Below are 20,759 nucleotides of genomic sequence, written 5' to 3'. Positions count from 1 at the left end.
AAAGACGATCAGACTCTATGACTTGAGGCTAGTCTCTCCCTGTGGTCAGTGCGGCAAATGAGATCTGTGTACGCTTACCGGCAGACTTGCTGTGTCTTCAAGCATCTTTGCAAACTCGGGCCAGCAGGGAGTCTCTAGACTCTTCAAGGATGCTCCAGGCCCCACATTACCTCCAAGACTGGCGATCAGAATCTACCCAAGGTTATGGTGGGGATTGGTACACAGTTTGGATGCTAGACCAGGGTAAATGGTTAGGGTGTTTATGATTAGAAAAGGCATGAGTCAGAATCCCGTTCTTGTGGATCGTGGGATTTTTAATACAAACTCTTTCTTTAACTGATCCAGACCTATTTCCTGGGCTAATTCAAGTATCTCTAATAGGTCGGGGGCAGAGGGGTGGGTGGTGTTGAGGGTGGAATGCTTCGTGAAAGAAGAGTATGTGCCATTTGGGTGGTTGCCATTTCAGTTAAGTCATAGGGACCAGGTGATTGAAGACTCTTGTGCATACATATTTCCACCTAATGAACGAGAGAGATGCTCAATATATAGTACCATTATAGGTCTGGTGTAAGGATGACTATCCCTTCAGATGAACTTCTAATTTGCAATGAGAACAAATGGGTCATCCGTAGGGCCAACGTTGCAGTATTTGGAGTTTGAAATGAGCATTGGTCTCATATCTCTCTACGCGCTGCTCAAGTGTGCAGTTCAAAAAAGATGTATGCTGTCACTTTGCTTCTGACCCTAGTAGTGTTTGTAATGTTTACATACTATGTAGAAGTTGATCTCACATACTGTTTCCTTCATGTCTTTCGCTTGTGGCTAACGTTGTTTGTTTTCCTCATGACAGATCTGATCGCTGCTGTGGAGGGGATCGAACCAAGTCTCAGTGAGAAGGTGAAGATCTTCTCTCTGAGCACAGAGTCAACAGCACCTCGAGTACAGAGTCTCCTGGATAAGGTAGAAGCCTCCTCGGATCAGCCTTTGCCCGATTCTTTGCTGTCGGGTGTGACAGACAAATCCATTGCTGCGTATATTTTCACTTCTGGAACTACAGGTATGGCTACGTTGGGTTTCACAGAAAATCACTAGTCACACCTGCCCGTTCAGAGATAATTGCTAACAAGTCGTTGCATTTGGCATCTTGTTGGAACTTTGGAGCCAGTCAAAGGGAGCCAAATTCCCTTGGTATGGATACACAACATGTGGTAATCAATGTCAGTTTTAGGAAAAAAGGCCACAGAAGTAGGTATGACAACCTGCCTTGGCAAAGCCAATAGGTCTGGATATGTAACTGTAGAGATCACTTATTTTGTTAGCAACCAAGAGGCAAAAAGCATCCTTTTGGCTATTGTCGATTAATCATGAAAAAGAATTCCTAACGCTTGCACACTATAATGTCTGTCAGATTAGCAAAATCCCTATCTGCACTGCAGTTTTATTCATCTTTTAATTTCTCTGACCACCCCCTGTCCTCCATGCATCAGCCAGGTCTCACTTGCATACCTATGTTATGTTATGCTGATTTATACTGCGCACCGCTACCACCCAAGGGCAGTCTGAAGAACTGTGGCTTGGGTTAGATGCTGCTGACTTTGTACTGACAAGAAATATCACAAGTTGCTTCAACAAAAGTGATGCGCATGCATCCAGTCTCACAGCTAAAACTTTGTAAAACAATTACACTATTTTATAGTAGACTAATCTGTAATCAGAAATAATCCTGTGGCATGCCATTATCAGTCTGGTTCAGGGCAGGCATCTAGAACGCAAGAGGGCAGTGGCAAGAGCTATAAAACAAACAACCGCTATGACATGCATATGGCCACCTAAACTACTGAGCATAGATTACAGGCCCATTTAGGAGACGCAACTATCACTACTATATCGTAATTAATAACATTGACTTAAGTAACATTATCTTGTGTGATAAGAATGGGAGATAGTATTCAATTTTGAAGTGTTCAGAATCATTTTTTGACCTGTGATTGTTGTGGACAATGGTCCAGTTGAAATCCAAGGAAATGGAAGAGTTCTTGTCCAACAATGGGTTGACACACAAAACGAGTGTGATATATCACCCAGACACGAATGGCATTGTTAGAAGGGTAAATACGGTTGTGAAAGAAATCAGTTGTGCTGTGTGGAGTGGTATCCACCATTTCGTTCCCCTTTCTTTAAGATTTGGCTGGTGGCAGTGGTATCCACCATTTTTTCCCTATCCCGGTCTATGAAAATAGACTTGGTACTGTTTTAGGCTAAGTTAGTAGCCTCAAACTTTAACCCGCTAGACCCCTTTTATTTTATATGCGGTTCCGGCTGGGTTTATTTGGCATTTCTTTTTGTAAAGGTCTTTTTCGTGTTTTACTCTGCGCGCCAAACCATGTTTTGTTCCTTTGTTCGCCGTCCTTTGGCAGGCTTCTGCACAGAAGTCCTCCTTAGGCGCCTGCATGTCTGAGGGGGACAGGATGTGAGGGAGGGGGTTGAGACTCCCTGCACAGGGTCTCCTTGGAGACCCATGTCGCACGATTGGCTGTGGTGACTGTCCCGCCAGGACAGCCACCCTGCTGTGTGATTGACAGCCAGGCTGTGTGAATGGGGGAAAATTGTATAAAAAGCAGGTCTCTGGGACTTGGAAGGTAGAGTTGCCACTGGATCAAGAGAACTGAAGAGAAGCTGAAAGAAGAGGACCACTACCACGACTGAACCTCCCGTGAAGCCCTGCTTCGGGTCCAAATCTACAAACTTCGACGACAGAGAAGATCTGCAAGGAATCTTCTTCCCTTGAGCTGGTGGGACCAACCAGTTCACCAAACTCCAAGTAAGGCCTCCCTCCCCTAGTCGAATTTGCTGTGCACAGCTGCAGTAAACCGGACAGCCAGGAGGATCGGACCCCGTTTGGGTTTTAAGGAGCGCACCCTTATTCGTTGCTTTGTTCTGCTGCTGGTTTCTTCCCTGGGCAGTGCAGGACCCTCCAGTCTTCCTTCTTCGTGTCAGTCCGACAGTCGCTCAGGGACCGTGAGCCTGCAGGATCTGCCAGGAATGTCTACCTGAGCTACAGCATTCTTCTCTGCTAAGGTACTGTGCAAAACCCGGTTGTTCGTTTCATCCGACCACGGTGAAAGTGTTTTAAATCTTTCACATATCCGAGGGCTTGTCCTTCTCTTCTCTTTTAAGTAACTTTTCTGCCAACCAACTTTGTTTTGAACTCTTGCCAAAGACTTACCCGCAAACTACTCTGAACTGTGTGATCCTCTGCAAAGACTCTGGTCCATTGACTTTAGGTCAGGCCTATTGATTTGATTTCCTCACTGAAATAGCCTTTTCTAGATTGCCCTGCTTGCATACTTGTTGGTGCTGCTTATTTTTTTAATAACCTTGTCTTTCCCTCCCTTTTTAAATTGCTGGAGTGCATTTTGCTCACACTTCATTTTGAGCTTAACGTGTCCAGAATCTATTGGGTGGTGTGTAGTATATTCAGGGTGTGATTTTTCTGCTGCTTTACTTTAGTGAATTGTTTTACAAATGATGTGTAAATAAATGTATACTCTTTAACTCAGAAACCTTAAGTCAGTGTTTGTTTGAACCATAGTAATTGCTGTCCTTTGTGTAACTTCTGATACTGCTCATTTTACTCTTGAGATAAGTCTGGCTGCTCAGCCATCGCTACCACTTTAGTGTGTAGTACAGGCTTGTACCAAAGGTGAATTTGTACTGTCACTTGTAGTTTTAATTGTGTGTGGTGTTCCCAAAGGGTACTGCATATGTTTCTTCCTAACAGTGATGTGCTGCAAGTAGAGGAGTTGAGGGATGACACATGCTGCAGAGCCGCAGACCACAGAAACAGGTAGGCGGAAGCAGCCCACAGCCTACTGAGAAGCCCTAGGGGTCAGAGAAGCCTACATAGATGTTCCCTGAAGGCAGGAAAGTGAAGAAGCAGACCAAGGGGCAAGGAGCGTACGATGGCAAGAGAAAGAGAGCGGTGAAAGACAAATATATAATGGTGTTCGGCAGGTTAGTGAATCAAGCCTGTTACGGAGTGGAAAGAAGGGTATGGGATTCCTACATGCTGTGAAAGGAAGAAACCAGTTTTACGAGCATAACAGTGTTTGGCTAGAGAGTACACCTCAGCAGATTGTGAACATTTGTGAAAATACCAGGGGAAGAGGATTTCCCCTTTGGCATTTTGGACCTGGAAAGGTTAGGAGGAGGGACCCATCACCCAACATCAAGACTGGTGAATTGTATATATTGGAACTGATGCAAAGCCAACTACTTTTGAAAGCAAGTGAAACCCAATTGGAAGTTTATTTTTTTTAAATTGTTTTTATTGCATTTTAGTTTATTAAAACCTTTAGCAAAGTAAATTATCATAATGTTTCATTCCACTTTATCCAAGCCTTGAAATCTATTCCAACTTCATAATTAGTCAATAAAAGTCAAATTAAATTTCCATCTGGTCCTCTTTTCCCAAGCATTCTTTTAAATATTTAATTGAGGCAATCACCAGTGAGGGCTCCCCCCCCCCTCACCAGATACTTCCACTATTCCTCCCTGGAGAGTGAAGGCATGGCCTCCAGAAAACATAAAAAGAATCTAGTCCTTGTCTCTGACAGCGGCATCCCGATCACGAAAATATGGTGCAGATTTTCCAGCACGTCGTCACGTTTGCAGTATCTGCATATGGTGTTTCTAGGGCCCTTTTGTGTTCACACTGATAGAACTGCTTTCATTTTATGCAAATGTAGTCTTAACCTCATAAATTGGATCCAATAATGAGGGTCCGGAAATGTCCTTTTGTAGGAGGGTATGTTTTCCAAGGCTCTAGTTTCGGTTGCTAGGTTTTGAAACAAAGAATTTGCTACAATTAGGTACACATTCAACGCCTGTTTGTTTGTTCCCAATCCCTCCCTCAATCCAAGTTGGAAGTCAAAAAAATATTCATATTATCCATGCATATTTGGAGTCTAGCTAGAACAATCCTACTGAAAGTCTTACATGAGGATTGAAGGGAAGAGATTGGTCTATGAGAGCAGGGTGAATTTATAGGGCTTTTTTTTGTAAATAGGATAGAGTACAGCAGTCTGCCAAGATTCAAGAAGGCAGTACAATTCCAAAAAGGAACTAAAACAAATTGTTACTCATACAATTAGAATGTGTTACTAAACCTTTGTTAGTATGGGGAATAACCACTGATGCAACATTAGGGCTCGGCCAAGCCAGAACTAAGGCAAAATGGCCAGAGATTCAATAAAACTCTAAAATCAACAATAGGATCCAATTTGGCTATTGAGAGAAAGAAATAATCGATACTTGAACAGCTCTGATGTCCATGAAAGGTATAATTACCATGCCAGTCATTAGGAGTGCCCCATTTAGTGGTCACATTCTCCAATCAAGTAAACAGGTAAATAGTTTAATTCCATTCAAAAACATTTGGGGTCTAACATCATGGGGCACAAAATGTTAGAAACCAGATCTTCATGTCATTCAAAGAAGTCAGAATCTGGTCCATTTCCGATTTTTGCATTAAAATCGTCCCCTAGTATCACACAGTCTGGTGAGTCCTTCAAAGGGTCTAGCAAACTATCCATTGTAGCTTTTAGTTCTAATAAAAGCAGGACTGGGGGTAAGGTTAAATGTTGCACATGTAGAGGAATGCCACACCCTTAGTGTCCACAAAGGATATTAATTGTACATAGTTGGAGTTAAGCAATATATTTTGTTTACTTTATGCCAAAGCCGACTTGATGAAAATAGCAAGTCCCCTACTATTTGTGCCTCATGCCTTTTTAGTAGCCATTATTTGAAAAGTAACAAAGCCATTGATATGGATGTCATCACAATGCCATGTTTCCTGGGGTAGAATTATGTTGCATGAATATAACATAGCAACAGTTTTTCTATTATCCAACTTTTTATGTCCTGTAATATTCCAGGTATTTTTGACATGGTTACAATAGTCAGGGATTTGAATAAATCCTTCTTGTATACTATCAGATCGAGGGGCTTTGGACAAATTACTGTTCCCAGATGATACCAAAGGGAGTCGGTCTATTTTCTCTGGATCTATGTGAAAAAATCAAATGTTTTACTGTGAAGTCCAAAATGTCAAACATTTTTTCTTTTAACCCATTTGACTGCATTATGTATGCAGGGAGAGACCCCCCACAACCTCCCCCATTATTCACCCCACATTTATTACCACCTTAACCCATCCCCCCACATATATATGCAGTGAAATATGGCTTATAAAATTCTATATTTTGGGCTTTGCAGTGATGGTCTGTGCAGTAATGGGGTGACAACTTTCCTGCAATGAGTTCAATGGCTGAAACCTGTTTAGTGATAAATGTATTGACGCTCTTCTGTCCTGAATCCCTGCTACTGCCACTCACTTGATGTTGGTTGAATTTTGCTCTGCTTTCTTCTCCTTACCTGTGCACCCTGACAGATAGTATCTATTCTAGTTTTCATCTAAAAATCTCCAATTTTTCTACCTGAGATTAGCTATTGGGTATTTTGAAAGCTGACTCTTTTTGCAGATTCTAAAGAGAGATGTTGACTCACTAGCAGTCAAAGGAGGCTCGTTTTGATGCAATATGCCGATTAACATTTATTGCCATATCCCTCATTGAAGGCTTGCGAATAAGATTTGCTTGATCTATTGGCAGCTCTTGCTCATATGGAACCTAAGGCTTCCAGAGAAAAAAATGCAACTCTGTCCAACCTCTGTAATTATGTAGGACATGATAAACTCCTTCAAAATTAAATCCTTGATTCGGTTACTAAACACCTTTCTTGGTCACGAATGCAAGGAAGCCTTTGCCAAAATTAGGCAGGAATTGTCAAAAGCTCCAGCTCTGGGTCTGCCTGTTTATAAGAAGCCATTAACACTGTTTTGTGACAAATGCAATGGGTTTGCACAAAATGCACTCAGCTACACAGCGACAAACATCGCCCTATTGCATACTACTGCTCGGCTCTAGATTCTGTGGCTGTTAGTTTGCACTCATTTTACAGGCGGTTGATGCCACTGCATTATTGGTTGAGAAAGCTGATGTGTTGATCCAGTGATACCCAGTGAATGTGCACATGCAATACGTGTTGTTGAAAGGAAAAGCACCACACATTTCCAATTCCAGACTCTCCTGCTATGAAAAACTCCTTATATTGGCTATGAATGTTATGCCCATTCGATGTTCCATTTTAAATCCTACCGCTATGCTCCCAACCATTTCTAATGGTGAACCCTGTGACTGTCTTGTGATTGTTGAACATCTCGTGACCCCTAGAGCTGACCTGAAATATTTCTCCTTGCAAAACCCCAAATAGATTCTGTTTATCAGCAGATGTTGTTTATGCAATAATGAACTGGGTGAATCTCTGCCATTTATTCAGTGTTCACTCCTCATGCTGTGTTTGAAGCTTACCCGTTGCCGAAGGTCAAATCAGCCCAGGTAGCCAAACTGATTATGCTCACTCATGCATGTATCTTGTCAGAATAGAAGCCTATTTACATAGACTCCAGATATGCTCACTGAGTAGTGCATGATTTTGGTGTCCACTGGGAACAGTGTGGTTATATGACCTCTGCTAGTACCCTATCCTTATTGGCCATTTGTATACCATGTGTGCCTTAGTACAAGCTTCATTACTCCCTTTTGCTCTGGGTATTGTCAAAGACATTTACTGCAATTACTCAGCACATAAATCAGCTCATAATGCATGCTGTAAATACCCTAGGCTCCTAATGATGTAATTATCTGTATTTCAGTTCAACAGTCACTGATAGCATCGCTTTCCAGTTTGGCTGTGCTGCAAGATAAAGCACCCAAGTCTGAGAAGGAGCTATGGTTTAAATGACTCTGTAAATTCTACTGTAATTCACATTGATGGTCACCTCATAGCGTCTAGTGTGATCCTACTATATATTATCATACTAGAGCATTCTATCATACACTCTGGTAAAGGCGCTATGATTGAGATTGTGAAACATAATTAGTTTGCTGCTTACATCCCCACTGTAGCCCAGACATATTATCTGCCCATCCTGTTCCGGAAGGTCCTTTTCTAAATGTGCATATTGACTTAATATAGCTCCTGTTTGAATTATGTCTTGTCGCTATTGAGTAATTTTTCTCGAAAGGTAGAAGCCAACCCCTGGGGAGGGCAGTTTATATTACTGTAGCAAAGACATTCTTTCTTGATTTTATACCCCGATTTGGGCTCCCTATTTTTATAGACATTGACCCTCGGACCCACTTCACTGGTCAGGATTTCAGAGAGATCTTCATGGCCCTTAATAACTCTCAAATCTTCCACTGCACTTAACACCCCAATCCAGCGGCACAGTAAAATGCTACAATGGAGATATCAAGCTCTGACTCTACAAAATTTGCCAAGAAACAGGCCTTAAGGGGCCTGAAGCCCTGCACTTAGTTGTCAGGAACCCATTGCACCAAGAACTGTTGTTAAAACCTTTAAACACATGGTCAGATGTAGAGCACAAAAGACATTCTAAAATGGCCGCCACAGTACCAGTAAGACAACTACCCAAATGGACATGGCTGGTGCCAGGACATGCAAGGTATCAATAACAGTGCAGTGTTGCACAACGCCAGTCTTTAAAAACTCTAAACAATAGGGGGGGGGGCAGTGCTTAGCTTTTTTTGCACATTTATATCTTTACTTGCCTTGACACTTACTGTGTCTCCTGAAGTTGTGTCCATGTCTGCAGGGCATGTTTATCAGCTACCAGCACCTGTGGAGAATCCCAGAATAATCACATTTGCCCTCTTTGTGAAAACATTTCAATTGCTGCACAACATTAGCCAGATATTCAGCTGTTAAGAACTTTTGTGGATTAATGGAGCCTGAAACCTTGTTCCCACGTAGCTCGCATTAAACTTCAGCATACCAGAGGACTCTCTAACCAAAAGCCAGCATATGCTAGGTTTGCGTGTGCCATTCGCTGCTTCTACCAGTATGTGGCTCCACAGAAGCACTGCTAGCCGGTCAGCATTTCTCGTCCTCATTATTTATTTTTTCCTGCCCGCGCATTTAGCCACGTTTTGCTGGCATTTCCAAGGCTCAACAAAGCCTTCATTTAGTCATCATTTTTCGGCGCCTGCAAGGTCGCAGAGTGTCCGTGCACATTAATGGTCACTTCAGTTTAGTTTGGTGCCTGCTTGGTCTGCGTTTAAATGGTGGCTGCAACGCACATTAAAACAACGGAATAAAAAAGAAAAGGGAAACCACTTACCTTGTTTTGTTCACTGCTTTCTCTTCAGTTATAATTGTAAAGGTTCTTTTATAAGGCGCTTAATACCGGAGACCAGTTTCTTAGCACGAGACTGAGATTCGAGCATGTGTTGCTATGCGTTGTCTTGCTTCCACGACAAACAGTTGCCTTTGAGCTATCCTCCCGGCTTGCTTGCCAAGCCCTGAAACAACAAGGATATTTGTTTTTTGTTAAGAAAGAACTTTCACACAAGGATTTTAGACTTTTGCTTTACTCCATCAAGAGAGATATGGAGTGAAAGAAACTACTGTCATTTTTTAAGTTATAATTGTACCTGGAGAAAAGGAAAAGAACGTTTATTGATTATGAACATTGTCCTATGCCTAAAGAAGACCATGGGAACTAAATTACAGACGTCTACAGAAGTTAGGCTGGGAAGCAGTACTTAGTTCATCACGTTAAACCAGAATATGTGGGAAGTCAAAACTAGTGAGTTTTGTCACTAAAACACCCTAAATATTGTTATTCTGTATCTGCAGGGAAATTAAGCTGTTTACACAGAATCCAGAAGACACACAGCTCACATCGCAGTTCCCTGCCAAAACAAAAATCCTATCTCTTTGGTGCAAGAGAGAGTTTGCACCAGTTGCTGCTGCCATGCATGTTTGTTCCATTAAGAGGTGTGGGTATTGGTCATCTGAATATGCCATGGGAGTACATTGATACAGTAGATTTTCATCCGCCCCTGCAAGACACCAGGTAAGCGTTACAGAACACTAAGCCCACGTTTTCCTTCTTACCTGGACATGATGGAGACCTCAGATGTAGATCAATTATCTGTTTTGTTAGGGGAGCTCAGAGCGGAGGTACATGCAGCTCGGTCTGACACAAAAGACCTGAGACAGGAGTTGGTGGTTAATAGAGATAAAACTGAAGATTTATCCAGAACACTAACACACACACACAAGTGGGTCAAGCTCCATTACCAGTTCCTATGGCCTGTGCCCTTTCCCCTCCATGCCAGCCCCTGTTCAGGTACTTTCTCCAGCTTCCATTCCACTAGCTCCTCCTGCACTCTTATCAAGGTGGCATTTATTTTGTCGTATTTGGGGGGACATGCAGCCAAATGATCCATACCACATGTAAAGGGGGAGGATTCTTTACTCAGTAATTGCCAGTGGTTCCAAGGGGAATTAGAGAAATTGTTTGCTAGGAAGTCGCAAGCATAGGCCCTGGACAATGAGCTTTTAGAGACAAATTGGCCTGAAGAAAATAGAACCTCATTATTTCATATGGGTCTTCGTGGGGAAATAAAGGACATTTTAGCTTAGGTTGGTAATCCACCAACCCTTTGCTAAGAATTCATCAAACCTTTGGTGCAGTTATTTCACCATTTGCAGGAAAGGAAGGCCGATCGATCCCCATCCGAATTAAGAACAATGTATGTCTGGCCAAAAGACCCTGCTTGTCATGCTGAACCTGCACCTGAACCTAAGCAATTGGGGGGAAGTAGGGGACCTTTGACTAAAGAGCAAAGGAATCGGAGGCGAAAACTGCAGTTGTGTTTATACTGTGGAAAATCAGGTCACTTCTTGCAGAATTGTCCAGTCAAGCCACAGCGCAAGCCAGTAGGAGCGATGGAATCCATGAGCAGAACTGCATCTCCCCAGGTGGAAAACTAACAAGCCTGGCAGGTGTAGATACTCAGCTGTTGAGCGTTGAGAGCGATTCACAGGTCTCACTTGTTGGTGTTCCAATCACCCTAGTCAGTTCACATGAGCCACAGAAGGTACGTGCCTTAGAGGGATATATAGATCGCGGAGCCATTGGTAATTATATGGACCAAAACCTGGCAACCTTATAGGTATGCTTACTCTGTAAAACGATGTAGAGAATGTGGTGGCGGCTGGTGGCCCTCCCTTGTCTTCCGGTCCAGTGTCACAATATACTGAGAATCTAAGCTTATTGTGCAGAATGGACATGGAGAATCAATTACCTTTTATCTCATGTACACGCCACAGATTCAAGTTATCTTGAGCTTTCCATGATTGGAGAAGTATAATCCCTGAATAGACTGGAGGAGCAAACATTTAACATTTCCAGAAGACTGTTTAAGAACGTGCTGCGTTTCATGGTGTGTCCCTGGAAATCTCGTCTCAGCAAAATCGGTACATTCTGTAGGAAACGTGTTAGTTCTTGTTGGTGAAATTCCCATTCTTTACATAGAATAAGAGGATGTATTTCAGAAGGAACAAGCTGAAATATTACCATCTCATCACCCATATGATTGTCAGCTAGACATGGTACCTGGAGCTCAAGTGCCATGCAGCCGCATCTACGCTCTCTCGGAGAAGTAGAATTAACATTTGCAAAACTATTTAGATCAGTACTTAGCCAATGGCTTCTTTCGTCCTTCATAATCTCCTGCTGCTTCCCAACTATTCTTTGTTGCTAAAACATAGGGGATTACCGGACATGCATTGATTAAAGAGATTTTAAATGATGTAACTGTGAAAAACAGATTTCCTTTGCTGCTAATACAGGTGTTGTTGTATCAAGTGAGAGGGGCTACTACCAAGATGAAGTTAGATCTTCGGTGGGCCTATCAGCTGGTATGCAATAAAGAAGGGAATGAATCAAAGATGGCCTTTCGCACTAAATTTGGTCTGTTCGAGTATTAAGTAATGCTTTTTGGAGTATGCACTGTGCTTGCTGCATTCCAGTTTTTTTTATGAATTATGTACTAAGAGAGTTACTGGATGTATGTGCAGTTGTGTACATTGACGACATCTTGGTATATTCAGCAAAACCAGAGGACCATGTTACACATGTCAAGGCAGTTTTGGAGTGACTCAGACAGCATTGGTTGTTTGCTAAATTTGAAAAATGTTCTTTCCATTTTAACGGAAGTGGAGTTTTTGGGGTTTATCCTTACACTTCAGGGGGTACGGATGCACGACAAAAAGGTTGAAGCGATTCTTCAATGGCCGTCACCTAAATCAGTGAAGACAGTACAGAGTTTCATCGGGTTTGCCAATTTCTACAGACATTTCATTCCAGATTTCTCTGCAGTGATTCATCCAATCACTTCATTGCTGTGGAAGAATCGGAAATTCCAGTGGAACACTGAAGCGGAACAAGCTTTTGCCAAAATCTGAAGAGGAAATTCATTTCTGCCCTCGTACTGAGACATCCCAACCTGGAATTACCATATATCGCCAAAATGAAACCTCAAGTGTAGCTACGGTCACCGTCTTATCACAGAAGGATCCACAATCAGGACGGTTGCACCCAATAGCCTTTTGGTCCAAGGAATTCACAACAGCAGAGAGGAATTACGCCATTACAGATAAAAAGTTGTTAGTGATTAAGGGAGCAATCAAGGAGTTGAGGCATTATCTTCTCGGGACTAAACATAAGGTGACAGATTTTACCGATCATCGGAACCTCCAGTATCTGAAATCGGCGTGGCCAGAGACTACCGTCATTTTTAAAGTTATAATTATACCTGGAGAAAATGAAGAGAAGCGTTTATTGGTTATGAACATTGTCCTATGCATAAAGAAGACCAAGGGACCAAGAGAGTCTACATTCAAGCCCGTGTCTAAGCGGCATCTAACAACTCGGCCAAATTCTTTAAAATCTGTAAGGAGCTTGCCAGCTCTGCTGCAGTCTCCACCCCTCCTTTCGCCTCCCAGGCTCTTTGCAATGCCCTTGCCTCCCACTTTATCTCTAAAACCGAGGACATCTTGTCCAGCCTCTCCTCCGCCCCCATCCTCTAACCTCTCCTTCTCTGCTTTCTGACCCACCTTCAGCCACACACCCTCCCTCTTTCTCCTCCTTTCCTCTTTTCTCCCCTGATGAGGTCGCTATACAAGTCCAATCTATGAAAGCCTCATCAAAACAAGTCCATCCGAGTTCCTCTAAAAACTTTAAGGACCCCATTGATACCCTCGCTCCGGCCCCTGCCGATTTATGCAACCTCTCTTTTCCCTCTCCTTTGAAGCACTCCCTTGTGCATCCTCTCCTTTAGAAACCCACTGCTGATCCTTCCTGTCCGTTCCTGTCCGGCTAACTATTGGCCAATTTCCATTACACTCTTTTTGGGTAAACTCCTGCAAAAGCTGGCCATCTCTCAGCTTAACCTTCATTCTGATTCAGTTCTGATTCAGTTGGCTCTCTCCATGACCACCAATCTGGCTTCAGAGCTGCCAGAAGCACGGAAACTGCTCCCTGAACATCCGTGAAGACCTGCTCTACAACCTTGACTCTAACATTCCCTCTGTCCTCATCCTTCTTGATCTCTCCTCTGCTTTCGACACGGTCAACCATACTACCCTGCTCAATCGTCTCTGTGACAGCCTGGGTATCACTGATCAGGCTCTGGCCTGGCTGACCTCTTTCCTCTCTGATCGACCCTCCCAGGTACAACTTGGGTCCTTCCTATCTTCTATCTCCCTCTCTACATGTGGTGTTCCCCAGGGGTCTAACCTCTCGCCCTGGCTTTTCAACCAATACCTGGCAACTCTCGCCTACTGCATTTCCATTTTCTGCTCAAATTTCCAGTGTTATGCTGATGACACCCAACTCTTTTTCAGACTTCCTTCAGCCACCTCCTCTCCTTCCCTCATCTCTGATTGTCTAATCGGCATTCAAAATTAGTGTGCCGATCTTTGTTTAAATGCCAACAAGACTGAGATCCTCCTCATTGGTACAGCTTCTCCATATTTTCCCATCACTCTCTGGCCGGCCTCTCCTGGCCCTTCTCCTACCCCCACCTGCGAGGCTAAGAACCTTGGGGTCAGCTTTGACTCTACACTGTCCTTCTCCTCACACATCACTGGCGTCTCTAAAAAATCTATTTTCTTACTGCACTTCTCAGAGGTACTCTGCCTTAGGCAGAGGCCATGGGCCTGAAGAGGGGCAGAAACCAGAAGGACCCCCGAAGAGAGAGCGGTAGCCCGACGGTCGACGGCAGAAGCCGAGGAGGGACATGGGCCTCCTTGAATTGTGCTGGACATTGGACGGTTGGGATTCTTGAGGACCATATGGGGTCTGGAGAGGCAGTTCTCTTACGTAAGTGGACTGATTATCAATTGGAATGGTCACGGAAATATAAGCCTAGGCCACACTGGCCAGGCTCAGAAGAATTAGGCTGGCCTGAGTTGGAGCGAAGCGACTTGGGCACTGGCGCCTCTATGGTTAGTCTGGTAGTAGTTCCTCTTGGGAGCTTCATTTGTTATGGGGCGATAGATGCTTCAAGTTGGGGGGGACGTATGGGGAGGGGGAGGGAATTGTCAGGGGCAAGGGTTGTTACAGTTGAATGGTTTATTATCAGCGCAGAACATTGGGAGCGAACACAACAGTTTTTCAGCAAGGCATGAAGGAGGACCGCAGAAGGGAAATCCAACTGCTCACGTGCAATGTTAATGGTCTGAGTGACAAGATCAAAAGGGGGTTGGTTCTCAGATACCTGGGCAGGCACAAGATAGACATTGCACTGCTACAAGAAACTCATCTGGAGGGCAACCAGTGTTGCTTTCTGGGGCGAGGACAGTACAAGATACTAAAACATGCAGGGTATTACAGGGGCTCCAGGGGGGGCCCCCATGGTGAAAGGTTTGCTACCCCTGCAGGTGTTGGTGGTTAAAAGGAATCCCGGGGCATTTTATTATGATAAGTGGGACTTTATAGGGTGAGAGCATGATGGTGCTGAACGTATATCCACCCTCCGCCCCAAGAGGGGAATTTCTTGCCTGGGGCTACTGGCACAATATGTGGAGGACATTACAATTGTGGGAGGTGATTTTAATGATATTATGTTATGTAATATGTAAGGAGAGGGACAGATCGGGCGAGGAGGCAGGGTAGTACCACCGTTGGCCAAGACCTCCCTGGCAGCTTTTGCGGATGCAACTGGGTTGGTGGACATATGGAGAGACATGCACACTCTGGACAAAGGTATCTCCTTTTACTCTGGGTCGCACGGGACATTCTTCTGCATCGACTAGTTTTGGGTAGGGTTTTGCAAGTTGAATCCCTGCAGCGCTGCATCTCTGATCATGCTCCCCCAGCAGTAATTGTCACGACTCAAGCTGAGGGGGGAATGGCCCTACCACCTGGGCAATGAGGAGATCCTAAAAGGGTTGGTGTAAGGGACATAGGAGTTTTTCACCCAAAACGAGGGATAAGTGTCGAGTAAGGCCACGATGTGGGAGGCCTATAAGACAGTTCTGAGTGGGAGGGCAATGCTGGAGGTGGGGTAAGCATCTGAAGAATAGAGTGAAAGCTCTGTTAGACCCAGAGAGGGACATTAAAGGGAAGGAGATGCAGCACAAAAGGGCCAGGATGGCCCAAACACAGAGAACTACTGCAGGCCACGCTGCAATTCAAAGGGGTACCTATGGATGAAGTGAAGCAGACACACTGGGTGTGTAGGGCCAGAGTCTACGAGACAGGGCAGAGATCGCCAGGAGGAGGGGTTGAGGTGCATACGAGAAATAAAGCCAGCGGGAGTGGGGAAATGAAAAGTGACCGACAGGTTTCAGAGGAATTTGCAGGATACTATCAGGGCTTGTATGGTAACTCAGAGGGACCATCCGGGAGGAGATTGCCCGATTCCTTGAAAGGGTGTCCCTGCCCAGGCTAAAGAAGATAGAGCGGGAGACGTTAGACTCCCACATTTCTGTTGGAGAGGTGCAAGTCGCCATCGGTTAGCTACGACCAGGAAAGTCCCCCGGACCAAATGGGTATCCCATGGAATGCTGGAAGAGCCTGCGCGAAAATGTGGCTGAATCAATACTGGGAATGTGCAATGAATATAGGGCCAGCTGAACTACCGGTGGATTTGAGACTGGCCAGCACAGCTGTCCTTCATAAGCAAAGGAAACTGAGGAAGGCATGCTCCTCGTACCGCCCGATATCACTACTGAATGGGACAAAGATGTTATCTTATAGACTCCTTAAAGTCATCGGCAGGGTGATTACCTCAGATCAGTGCATGTTTGTTCCAGGGAGGGTCACACAAATGAATATTAGGAAGGGGCATAATGCTATGGCCAAAGATAGCGATTTGCAGGGGCTGCACACCATAATGGCCCTTGACTCAGAAAAGGCCTTTCATTCGATCATGTGGGAGTTCCTGTGAGCCACTATGGGTAAATTTGGCTGTAGGGATGGGATTCTGAGATGGGTCAAACTTCTTAATTCCCATCCATGAGCGCAAATCCGGGTTAATGGCTATACATCTGAGAGTTTCCCACTTCAGCGAGGCATGAGGCAGGGGTGTCCACTATCCCCGTTGTTTTTTCTGCTTGCTATCGAACCACTGGCTGAGCTAATAAGGATGGATCAACTTCTGGCAGGGTTTCGTGTGGCCCGGGGACTGGGAGGACCGGGTCTCACTGTATGTGGACAACTTGTTACTCTGCATGGGGGATACGGGGAGGATGGCCCGAGGGCAATAGAGGTAACATGGGAATTTGGGGAATATAGTGGACTCAGGATTAACTGGAGTAAATCTTTCTTTTTTTATTAAAATGTTATGGTTTGATATGCAAACCTCTCATCTTCGTTAACATCACATCGTAATTCAAAATAATCTTTCAATGAAACTGTTTCAGGCTTTTCAGTAAAGATGGTTATCATTCTACAAGGATACAGGAGATTTTCAGCTCTTTTCTTGCTTCTTTTCGTTCAAGTTTCAGAGATTTCCATGATGTTATTCCAGAATCGCACATTTGTGTAAACCATTTTTTTGTCGTTTCCCAAGAGAATTTGGGCCCATCTCTCTTCAGGGGACAGCTGTATTTGGTATTTGAGAAACATTTCTTTGTATTGAATTCTTTTTTCTGACAATGCAGAGCATGACATGATGATATGATGTAGGCTTTCTATTGTGTCCTTGTGTTTGCAGAAACGCAGTCTCATGAAAGTTTCACATATGCCATGAGATGGAAATAACTTTAGATAAAGCGGAAGCTTGTTCAAAGATCTCTTATCAAATTGACATGGGAGATCAAGTTGGTATTGGGCTTTTAATTCGGTCATGGCAATCCAACCGTTAAGCGCAATTTTCTTTCTCGCTTTTTGCGGGCGGTGCAGCAGCGTGTCCATCGATATGTCCGCTGCTTCTCTTTTGGCATCTACACATGTTTTCCATATAGCCAATGGTTGTTCACTGCTTCCGGAGAATGTCAAGTGCTGGAACATTTAGATCATTAATTAATTTCCGGTTAAGATCAAGTTGTTTCCATGTTATGAGTGAAGCCAAGGATTAAAGGGCAAGCTCAAAACGGATGCGAGGCATCGGAAATGAAGCTGGTAAGGCTAAAGCTTTCCTCCAGAATATGCCCTCCTGTTGTTGCTGAATCGTATCTTCAATATTGATCATAGTCTCACTGCCGTAGGTTAATATAGCGGCAGCTTTCTGTCTATAGAAAGTTATCAGTGTTGTCAGTGAAAACTTTCCAAATTTCTGATGGAGTATTTGGGCTTGACGAGCAAGAGAAAGAGCCTTTGATTTTAAGTGCTGGTTCCATTCTTTCTCCACTGGTGAATGATTTAACCACACACCGAGATACTTTATCGTTTTTACTTGATGGAGTTTTTGTTTCCTGAGGAAGAATGAAAACTTAGTTACCTTTCGCTTCGTTTGGAACGAGTGGGACATCATTTTCATTTTTTAAGCATTCATTTCCATTTGATTGGTGATCATGTATTCTTCCAGTTTGGTCAATGCAATCTGTAGCCCTCTTGGTGTTTTTGCTAATAAGACAATATCATCGGCATACCTGATGCATGGTAGACAGGTGGTGTTCAGTTTTGGGGGATTCATCGAGGGGGTGTAGATGTATTCCTCGAAGTCCGCTGTGAACAAGTTGAAAAGCGTGGCCGCCAAGCGGCAGCCCTGTTTAAGACCATTCCATGCTTTTTGTCATCAGTTAGTGTACCTTCCTTGGACATTCTGATCCGAATGGTAGTATTTGCATATAATAGCTTAATTGGTTCCAGTATGTCACAAGGCCCCCTCCATGAACTTAACTTGTTCCATAAACTGTTTCTGTTCACCATATGGAACGCTAGTTTTAAGTCCACAAACGCAGTGTATATCGGCGTTCTGGACTTAATAGCTTCATGCTTTAATAAAATAAGCAAGAAGAGGTTGATGTTTTTTCCGATGTATTTGACAAATCCAGTTTGTCTTACAGGGTATCACTTTGCTTTCCCTGCCCAGCTGTTAAGGTTGTCAAGAAGCAATTTGGCAAAGATCTTCCCAAGGGGGTGCAATAGAGCGATAGGGTGGTAGTTCTGTGGATCTTTAGTGGTCCCCTGCTTAAAAGTTGGAATCAAAATTGCTTGTTGCCAAGATGTCGGGAGGCTGTTAGTCTTTTGAATTAGTTCAAAGATGTTGCAGCAAATGTTTCCACATATCTCTGGGTTTCGTTTGATCACCTCGTTGAAGAATTTAACCTCTGTATTGCATTAGGGATATCTGCTGTGCCCCAACCAAATGTCCAATTGTGGACATTGTCTGGATCTTGGGCTTCAATTTGCAGGGGCCTGGCTATGTACACATCTGTAAAGTACAGAGTCCAGCTCGCCTCTGGAACAACTGCAATCATTGGGTTTTTTGTCAGAGTTTGGCAAGTTAGGAGAGACCACAGCTGTCTTGTATTTTGATTTTTCAACGATTGTAACATCTTTTCGGCATCATCTTGTTGAAGGATCATCTTGTTGTTTTTCATCCAATTCCTGTGTCGTTGTTTGACCAGTCTGATCAGATTGAATTTGTCAGAAAGATTCTGCTATTTTATCAGCTTTAAGGTCCTCCGTAGTTCTTTCTTTTTCTCCACCACCTTTGGATTATAGGCGTGGATATGCTTGCGGGAGACAGCTTGTTTAAGTTGTAAAGTTTGTTTGAAGGGCAAAAGTAGCCAATTGTAATTCATTTTCAGAAGGGCTTTGAGCTTGGAATTTCGAAAAATATTCAGCAGTTTTCAAAGTGTACTTTGCTTTATTCTTAGCCTATTCATCCCAGTGTTGGTTTACAGTGGAGGGAGAATTATTTTTTCATTGCTTGGATTATAAAATGGCCAAGATCTTATCAAGATGTGGTGATCACTGGTCTCCGATTTGAGATTATAGCTGTTATTGATTTTCTCGTAGATTCTCTTTGACATGAATATGTAATCAATAGTTGCGGTCGTAGGGCAGTGGAGTTGGGCGACCTGAGTTTGCATCCATGCTGTCTGAGCGGAGCAAGTTTCTGTTTACTGTTTCTTTATTCCAGTTTCTGGCTCGTGGGGAGAGCATGTTATCTTCGAGGGTGTAACCATCGATGTCACACAGGTGAAGGTTTAGGTCAGCACAGATAATGAAATCTATGTCGAGGTATTTCACAGCCGCTAGATCTATTGCTGAGAAGACTGAATCTATAAAGGCTTCATCTACCATGGCGATCGGATTCCAATAGAGGTTCATTACTGCCCAGGTCTCTTTGTCGTTGGGACCGGCCTTTGAATTATATGAAGTGGGTTAATTCGACGTTGTTTGACTATGGTTAGTTGAGCGCATGGGTGCAGGTTTATAGATTCGAGTATTTCCATGTTCACACCAATTTTAATCATAGTTAAGAGACCTGAGGACGGGCGGCCTCCGATCTCTGTATCACTGGATTCATTAAAATTGTGTACTGGTTGTTCATGTAGTCAGGATTCTTGTATGCAGATGAGATGGGAATTTGCAAGCTCTTTGTTTGTTCAGCGAAATAAGTGCCCATGCCCTTGTGTGTTCCATGAGCATATCAAAACTTTGGAAGTCTTCGCTTTGGTTGGTTGTTACTGCTGGCCACTGTGGTTATCTTGCTTGGTTGGAGATGTATATTCCAATTCTCTCCATATAAAGTGCTTTGTCTAGGCCGTTTGCTGAATTTGCTGGCTAGTGTCATAGTGGTTCCAGCATACTAGTGGGGTCCGATTTCCATACTGTCAGTGTAATCCCCTAGGGGATGTGTCAGTATGAGTCTTCCCAGCCTGTTTTGCTGTTAATTGTGCGGTTACATTTGCCGTGTTGAATCGATGGCCATTTGCAACAAGCTGTCCTTTGAATATCTTCAGTCGTTCTGACTTTAATATTAGGTATCACATGAAAGAGCTGCATCACATTTGTCCTGTTGAGGATCAGGTTGTCTTGTTGTGCTACAGTTCTTGTTAGTTTTATCCTGTTTTTGTTTCGTTTCTTCTGCGGGGCAACAAAAATAGGAAGTTTAAGTAACGTTTCACGACTGTTGGCTGGTCATGAATTGGATGAGTTGCTCCTTTCATACAAATTTCGTGGTCTGCCTTCCTCCTGTGAGATGTCATGTTGGCTTGTGCCTTCTGTTTCTTGGGACAGCTCTAGTTGGTCGAAGTCAAATTCCGAGTTCGAGATTTCTTTGCACGATAACGCTATCCTGGAGGCATGAAGGGAATGGCCCTTATCGTATTGATCAATTATGATCATTGAGCACTGGCTA

The 20,759-nt window shown here is 43.7% G+C and overlaps 1 protein-coding gene across 1 annotated transcript in view; it reads left to right on the top strand.

Annotated features, from left to right (window-relative positions):
- Positions 1-20,759, top strand: part of LOC138521306 (long-chain fatty acid transport protein 2-like) — a 450,908-nt gene that overhangs the window by 145,059 nt on the left and 285,090 nt on the right. The window contains exon 2 of the mRNA XM_069634043.1: positions 851-1,057. Coding sequence (XP_069490144.1) covers positions 851-1,057 — 207 coding nt within the window. The remainder of the gene's footprint in view (positions 1-850; positions 1,058-20,759) is intronic.

Source organism: Ambystoma mexicanum, chromosome 13 (genome assembly GCF_040938575.1).
Source record: "Ambystoma mexicanum isolate Mex_15411 chromosome 13, UKY_AmexF1_1, whole genome shotgun sequence".
In the NCBI taxonomy this organism is placed as follows: Eukaryota; Metazoa; Chordata; class Amphibia; order Caudata; family Ambystomatidae; genus Ambystoma; species Ambystoma mexicanum.
This window is presented reverse-complemented; position numbering and strand designations above follow the sequence as displayed.